The 8,536-nt window shown below is 38.2% G+C and overlaps 1 protein-coding gene across 1 annotated transcript; it reads left to right on the top strand.

Moving 5' to 3' along the window:
* The first annotated feature begins 380 nt into the window (after positions 1-380).
* CUNH5orf46 (chromosome unknown C5orf46 homolog) lies at positions 381-8,234 on the top strand. The gene is made up of 3 exons (XM_029215760.1): positions 381-450; positions 4,837-4,984; positions 8,186-8,234. The coding sequence occupies exons 1-3, from the start codon at positions 381-383 to the stop codon at positions 8,232-8,234; spliced, it is 267 nt and encodes an 88-aa protein (XP_029071593.1).
* The last annotated feature ends 302 nt before the right edge of the window (positions 8,235-8,536 follow it).

Here is an 8,536-nt window from a genome sequence, read left to right as displayed (position 1 = left end):
AGCAGAGCGCACAGGGAGGGAAGGAGGCACGCCTCACCAACTGTTGTTGCTTGCTCCTTGGCACTGAAAAGCAGTTCTGCCTGATCCCCATCTAATTGTCAATGCTGGCAGTGGAACTAACTCCAAAAGAATGATTCCGGTGCCATTTATAAACACACATTAGAAAAACCAAGAGGGTTTTTCTTTCCCTATCTGTAAAACCCTTAGTTTGAAAGCTAGGGCAGGGCTCATTAGTAGAGATCCGAAAGCAAGCTGTGTCTATCTTATGCAACAACCTGAATTCCATAGCAGATGATGTCACCTATAAATGCCCTATAAATGGAGCAAGGCTTCAGGTGCATCTGAACAATTTAACTGCATCGATACCCACTGCTACAAACATGGCTGTCTCAGTGCTACGGCTGACAGTTGTTTGGGGACTGCTTGTCTTAATTCTGACTTGCCAAGCCGGTAAGTACCTGCAATCACAGCTCATGCATTGTGCAGTAGTTAGCCATGACTGGAGGAAGTCAGTGGCGCAGATCCAGAACATAAAGGGGAGAGAAGGGAACTTTGGGCACTGCAGAAAGAGCACTGGACTGGGAGACAAGAGACAGATCTTCTAATAAAAAGAAAGTAGGACTTTTATTCAAATGTGCTTAGGTTACAGTCTGTATCAGTGAATGTATGACGTTTAGAATGACTTTTCTTCTTATATCTTCATGTGATATAGTGACACTATTATAATTTCCTTGAGAGCTGGGGGCGTTTATTTTTCAATGATTATAACTAATAATATTCAAAGGCAAAGAGTCTGGAATAAGACTCCTAGGCCTCGCTCTACCACTAGTCAGAAATGTAACTTCAGGCATGCTCTTTAACCTCTAAGGGCTTCACACTTAAAAGGGAATATCAGTAGTTAACTTTCTCATTTAGTTGTCATGAAAATTAAATAAAAGAGACAAAACATATTGGAAAAGTATCTGGTCCATCATGAGCACCCAATAAATATTAACTGTTATTTTTATCATGTATCATCTCATTTGATTCTCATAATCTTTTTAAGTAAACGTGCACAGTTTTATCATTTCCCTTTTTGCAGGTAAATAAACTGTGCTTGCAGAGGGAAAGTTACTTGAGCATAGACACAGGTAGAAGTGGCACACTTGGGATTGAAACCCAAGTCTTTCGATTCTTTCTATTATAAAGTATCTACTTCTTTCATGTCTGTTCCAAGCACATAGAGGACCAAAAGGCAGCATGCAGAATTCTCACTAATTAATTTTTGGTCTAAAGGAGGCAGTGAGCTCTTAACTTATCTCCAATCAGAATGATAGGTCAGAAAACACAGACAGTACAAATAGTAACAGAGCTTTCTGAGCTCTTCTAAATGTAACTTGGCAGAACTCCCACCCTCCATCACCCACTGTCCACTGGCACAACCCACAGGCAGACACTCCAACAAAGCTACAGCAGGGATGGGCTCAGAGACTACTGTGTCCATCTACCCCTATAGTAATCACCGTGGTAAAGTAAAAAGTGAGATTTATATCCTAGAGACCAGTCCCAGGCCTGTCTCTCATGAACTCTGAAACTGGTTAAAATCAGTTCACTGCTTTGAACCTCAGTTTCCTCATCTGTAAAATGGGACAATTACCAACTGCACCAGGTGAAATGAGCATGCTTTTGTAGTCACTTTGTAAACTATAAAAACTGTATAAATATCAGCATTACTGTATTTTTTCAGAACTTTATGATTATATTGACTAAGAAAATCAGGTAGTTAATGTAAATAAAGGCTACCCCATATTATAACTGAAAGGAGAAAATATTCAACTGTTGGCTTTGATAATTTGTTTCTGGTATGTCAAATGTCTTCATTTTTATTATTCTTCAGCATTTTCAAAGTTCTTAATATTTTAGCAGCATTTTAAAAGTTTCGTATCTTTAAGCACTAGTGGAGAAAGCTACTATGAATCATTCTGTTGCTACTATTATTAACAATAGTAATAATCATACAGTGAGCATTTATTGTGGGCTCACCTTAGACCTGGTACTGCAATAAGTGATTTATATAATATAGATATGCATATATATACATACATATCTATGATATACATCACAGATAAAGTATCTTTCCATCTTGACAATAAGAAACTGAGAGAGTAATTAAATATTGTTTACACGGTTACATGGTGAACTTTTTGCTGAAGACAGAATCAAACTCAGGTACATAGGACTCCAAAACATCACCCACCATACTCTCATACCTCTCATTATATATGCGATCCAAAGGCTGGAGCCAAGGATTTGATCTTCACACACACTGCAATTCAGGGCTCCTTGCATTTTGAAAAGTTAGCATTTAGCATCATATTAAAATAAAAAGTTAAAGTAAAAATAATAAAATTAAATTGTTATGCAAGTAGGCAGATAGGAACACAGAAAAAAAAAGAACTCACTTTTCATGCAAGGAATTTCTGGTTCGCAGCTGGTAAATGTCTCCAGGGGACAGTTGCTTGAAGGCAGTATTATATCATATAGGGAACATGCTCTGTGAAATTAAAAAAAAATAAAAGTTCAAACCCTGGCTCAGCCACTTTCTATATGTGTGACTTTAGGAATTTCTCTGAGCATCCGTTTTCTCTCCTGTAATCCTATCACTGAACTGAATAAGGATTAGGCATGTGATGAAAGCACATCCCAGTACCTGAGCATCACAAATATACCTTCTCTTTCCTTCCACTTCATGTAATGAAAACAAAGCAATTCTGGTCACCGTGGTTGCCCTGTGCTTTATGTAAGGGTCATGTCCATATATGTCCATTTTTGCCTTAACTCTTAGCAGCATATGCTATGTACATAATAGTAGGCTCAAAAACACTCGTTGATGATAAAAACCAACAGCTGAATAAATGAATACTTGGTGGTTAGTATATTGATCTTGGTTATAGGTCCCAGACTGGTAGTGCTCCTATTGAATCTTTTGCAGTGGCATAGTAAACAATAAATGTTTGCAGAATGGAAAGCCATATTTTTTACTAAGACTTTCTATTTTAGGATATAATATAAATGCAACTCTTCTCACTAATCTGACAGCCTCCACACCAAAAGCGAGTTACATCTCCTTCATTCAGAGTAATGGGGTACATTGTACAGAAGTTGGGACTTCTTGAGTCAAAATTTGTGGTGGGGGGCTTCCCTGGTGGCGCAGTGGTTGAGAATCTGCCTGCCAATGCAAGGGACACGGGTTCGAGCCCTGGTCTGGGAAGATCCCACATGCCGCGGAGCAACTAGGCCCATGAGCCACAACTACTGAGCCTGCGCTTCTGAAGCCTGTGCTCCGCAACAAGAGAGGCCGCGACAGTGAGAGGCCCGCGCACCGCGATGAAGAGTGCCCCCGCTCGCCGCAACTAGAGAAAGCCCACGCACAGAAACGAAGACCCAACACAGCCAAAAATAAATAAATAAATAAAGTAATAAATTAATTAAATAAAATTAAAAAAACATTTGTGGTGGGATTGACAGATAAAATACAGGGCACCCAGTTAAAGCTGAATTTCAGATAAACAATAATTTTTTTGTTTAATTATGCACTAAATATATCATGGGTCATTCTTACACTAAAAAAGTATTGTTATTTATCTGAAATTCAACTTTAACTGGGCATCCTGTAATTTTATTTACCAAATCTGCCAACACTACTTGTGAGGCTACAGTAAAACTAAAAGATAAAGGTCCTACTTCATCCTGGCACCAGGGTGCAAAGGGGAGGCTGTTCGTATCTTTAATTGCCGCTCTTGCATTGCTTTTAATCTCCCAAACCACTTAGACCACTAAGCAAAGCCAAACCCCCCGCCAAGGGACCTTGCATGTCACCAACTTCACTCTGGACCTTTGGCCTCATTCCAAAAGGCACTTGACTAAATATCAAAAGTAAGAGACCTGCAGTTACAGTACCATCTTCTCTTGCTATTTGTAAGATCTTCTGCAGGTCACTTAATGTTCTCAGTTTCTGAGCCCAGTGAGCTCTGCATACTCCACAAGATTGGTCAAGCTTAAACTCACACAGATGTAAAATCATTATTTACAGAACGATCACATGCTGTACAAGTGACAGAATTTCTCCTCGTCATCATTATTATACTACTTTCAACCTTATAACACACTTGTAGTTAGATCATACCTTTTCTGTCAAAGACTATGCAGTTCATCACAGAGTGCTTAAGAACCCGGATTTTAATACCAGGCAAACATGGGATTGAATTCTGATTCTGCCACTTACCATCTCTGTGACTTTGACCCGCTTCTAAACCTCTCTCAACTTCCATTTCTTTACCTTTAACTTCGGATAATAACTTTGCCCCCCTCATAGTGTTGCTGTGAGAATAAAATGAGATAATGCACGTAGATTGCCTGTCATAGGTATGTGCTCAGAAAACGCTACCTATTATTATATCATCCTCCTTATTATCATTTCCATAGGTCCAGGGATTACATGAGAAAAATACATTAAAACCAAGCAATCTGCATTTCAGTCCCAGCCCTGGCATTTACTAGCTGCTTTAACTCTGAACAAGTTACTTAACCTCCGTGAGCTTCAGTTTTCTCATCTGGAAAGAGAACCAATGTCTGCCTAAGCATCAATATCTGTTGCTCTGTTTGGTTTCAGGAATAAGTGACATAATGCACGTGAAGACAATAACCAGGCAGGCACTAGATATGCAATAAATGTAACTCTATGAGGCTATATAATTAGTGAGAGGGGGTATAAAGAGCTCTAGGGTTCCCTACAATGAAAGAAACTTCCCTTTCTTCTTGCTGAGAATCACCCTGAGATTCCTTTCTGTTTTTCAGATGACAAACCAGAGAGCAAGTCAAATGACAAGCCAGATGACTCGGGCAAAACCCTAGAACCAGCCTTTCCAAAATTCCTAAGCCTCTTGGGCTCAGAGATCATTGAGAATACGGTGGAGTTCATCGTCTGCTCCATGATGAGGAGCAAGTAAGCACTGAGACAAACCTTGCTTTTGTCCAGTTCGCCGTTGGTAATGACCACATTGCATTAAAATGAATGAGAAACAAAATTGCATGCATGCCAATGTATTGTTTTAATTGAAACTTGTTGCCTACCTTAAGATATATTTGCATCTGCATGAATTTCCCTGAAGTCTTTTGGGGTGAACACGTTCCCAAGGAATTTATGGAACAAGGGGTTCCATAAAATATTTTTTATTTCAGGACCGAGTAGGGAGGAAGAAGGCCACCAGACCGAGGGACGGAAAGCCATGTTCTGGTCTTGACACAGGTGTTATTTACTGGGTGATCTGGAGTTAGGCTTTCCCTCCCTGAGTGCCTCAATTTGCTAATCTGTAAAGTTAAAGGAATAAAGGACCCACCCAGTGCAGACACAGTAATTTGCTGATGAAAGTGGTGGGTAGAGGTGTGCTCATTAGTGAGAGGTATGGTGAGTCCCGTCTTTATTTTCTGGTTTGAGTAATTCAAGAGGGTTAGCAGACACAGTAGCTAATCTCTCCTCAGAGGCAATCTGAAGAACCTCTCTTATGAGGGTTTGTTTTGATCACGAGAGATTGCCTTGATGGCAAATTCCACAACCCAGACTCTTCCCATTATTTTCAACCTGCTTCCAAGCTCCTGTGCCCAACTCCTAATGCATCCTACCCAAGTTTACATAGCTCTGATTTTTACATCTGCTTTACCCTTTCTTCATTCTTCCGACATTAATCTCCCCAAGTTCAGCTCTCCAGGGTCTACTTCGTTCTTTTGAATTTCTAGGTGCTTTCAATCTCCACCTCTCTGAGGCTCTGCTCTCTAATTCTCTCCTTCACAGCCCCCTAAGCAGAGTTTGACAAAGTGCAGTCTATTACCTGCTTCAGAATCGCCTGGAGAACTTATCCAAAATGCAGGTCCCTTCGTCCCATCTTGCACCTTCCTAGGGCAAGGCTATATAACAAGCCTTTATAACAAGCTTTATAACAAGCTTTTTAACAAGCTTTCAGGTGATTCTTATATACAACAAATTTTGAGAGCCCTTGATTGGATGCTCTGGGCTACATGGCTGAGCCTTAAAGGTCCACACAGCCTTTAAATTTGTATTCATCTTTTGTGTAGATGTGAATCTTTGTATTTTTCTAGGGAAAGTGCTTCTGACTTTATAAGATTCTCAGAAAGGTCTATTACCAGTAACAGATTAAGAGCCACTTCTATATAGAAGTGATCAGGGGTCATTTTGTATCCCTTGATCTGCTTAAATCCATATATTACTATCATGTGAATGGGCATAATTCTGCATACAATCATCATGAACAAACTGTTAAAACACAGATGTTTATTCTGTGTTTTTATTTTTCATATTGTGGTTGCTTTTGCAACGGTTGAGTTCCCGTGACTGTTAGTGTAAACAAGGAAAAAACTGAATAACACCTATTATGTACAAAGTAGAGTTTAGACTCCAGTTGAATTCATATTGTTATAAATCACAACAATAGCAAGGCAAAGAATTAGAATAATAATTCTTTTTATTCCTTCCCTGGGGAATTCCCTAGATATAAAATAGCCCTTGTTTCCTCTGTTAACTCTGAAAGTTGACTATCTGAAATACTAAAGAATTGTTAGCTCTGGGTTCAGAAATGGCACTTCTTCTACCATTTTCTTTTTCCCTCATTTTATTCTGGGTATATGATATTCTTTCTGTTCTTGGAACTTACAACTGTCTCAGGCTCTCTGCTCGTGCTTTAATTTCTGCCTAAAATGCTCTTTTTCCCCTCCTAGCTAGTGCTTTGTCTTGCCTCTCATCTAAAAGTCACCTCCTCTGAAAACGATTCTATAACCCCTCTTATTAATACAACTTCTTTTATTCCCTGGTTATTCTCTATCACTTTACCTTGTCATTATGTCATTATAACATATCACCATCTCACATGATTAATTTATTTTTAATCATGTAACTATATGAAAGTAGAGATCAGATCTCTCTAGCTCATTGCTATAGCACAGTACCCTGTAAGTCATATCGGGCACTTAGTAAATAATTGTTGAATTAATTAAATAAGGAAAGGAATCTTAGAGATCAGATCTAAAGCTCACATACCCCAATTTGACTGAGACATTTTGAGGGATCTTTGTTGAAAGATACAGCAGTCCTTGCTCAAGGGAACAAATCTAACTGTCCTCACTCTGTCCAAGAAAAGACCATAAATATAACAGGGAATGGGAAATGGGAAGAGACCAGCAAGAAGTATTCCTAAGAACTTAATACATGCTTAGGAAAGTAGGGGCAGGAATTGTGAAGGAAAAAAGTCTAGACTTTAAGCCCCTTCTCCTCAAAGAATTTGCTGTCCTTATTGTATAAGATGGCATGAGCAAATACAATGATAACTAAAATGCTGAATAAGGTAAATGTCAGCCAAACATCACAGTTAATGTCTAAGGAAAGGAGCTGTCACTGGGGCCAGGATGCTTCAGGGGAGAGTTTCTGGCAAAGGTAAGAAGAAATTTGGGTCATAAAAGACTCAATGAGATTTCATTAGAAAGAGAGAATTACAAAAATATGGAACTTCATAAAGATAGACAATTTGCTTTATTTAGTCCTATGTATCCAATGCCTAAATACTGTGTCAAGCACATAATAAATGCTGGACCATAGTTTACTCATCTCTTACCTTCTCAGCAGCTACCCCACACCCAATCCTTAAACAGTGGAATGGCCTCTGGTATTAATTCATGCTTCTGGAGACCTAAGTTTTAGACTTTGCTTTGCAATTTACCAGCCATATAACTTGGACAGGTTTTTAATCTCTTTGAGCTTCAGAGGTTTTTTCATATGTAAAATGATTAAAATTCATTCATGTATCCGTTCAACAAATATTTATTAATTCATACTATATGCTAGGCACTGTTCTAGGTGCTGGGGATATATTATGAAACAAATATATCAAAATATCTGTCTTTATAGAGTTTATATAGGAATAGACATCAAACTAATAGATTTGTTGGCAGATTTAAAGAGATAATTATGTATAATGGCTTGTCAAATTTGAACTATTATGGAAATCTTAGACCTTACTACTTTATGACATAGGAAAACTTGAAGTATTGCTCAAATATTATAAGATACGTTAGTGATGATTCTAACATTCCTGATCAGTCTAAATCATAATTCATTTTTTCCTCTTTTTTTTTTAAGAGGATATATGGAATGTGATGATAAACGAGAAAAAGATTCATCAGAGTGACTTCAACCAGGTGATTTTAACCTAAAAACTTACAACCAAAAAATAGTATATTGAACAAAGGAAAAAGGGTCTGTCTGATTTACTTGATAAATTTGGGAACCCACATTTACCCATAAGCAGAAAAGGGGTATTTTTTTTGTGTGTTTTTGCTTTATTCTTTTAGTCGTTTTTTTAAAATTGATTTTAAGTAGATGTATTTTTATCATCTCAAAGTCACTGACTTAATAAGATTCTCTTAAAAGAAGAAGCACAGTTGTGGGGTGAAACAAGTAAGAGCTGGAAGTGAGGAGATCTGGTCCTGT

This window comes from Monodon monoceros, unplaced genomic scaffold (genome assembly GCF_005190385.1).
Source record: "Monodon monoceros isolate NGI ecotype Baffin Bay Population unplaced genomic scaffold, NGI_Narwhal_1 Super_Scaffold_12, whole genome shotgun sequence".
Classification (NCBI taxonomy): Eukaryota; Metazoa; Chordata; class Mammalia; order Artiodactyla; family Monodontidae; genus Monodon; species Monodon monoceros.
This window is presented reverse-complemented; position numbering and strand designations above follow the sequence as displayed.

Coding starts and splice junctions, on each gene's coding strand:
- CUNH5orf46 (XM_029215760.1), top strand. CDS start 381: ATGGCTGTCTCAGTGCTACGGCTGACAGTTGTTTGGGGACTGCTTGTC. Junction 451..4,836: donor AATTCTGACTTGCCAAGCCG/GTAAGTACCTGC, acceptor TCTGTTTTTCAG/ATGACAAACCAGAGAGCAAG. Junction 4,985..8,185: donor TGCTCCATGATGAGGAGCAA/GTAAGCACTGAG, acceptor TTTTTTTTTAAG/AGGATATATGGAATGTGATG.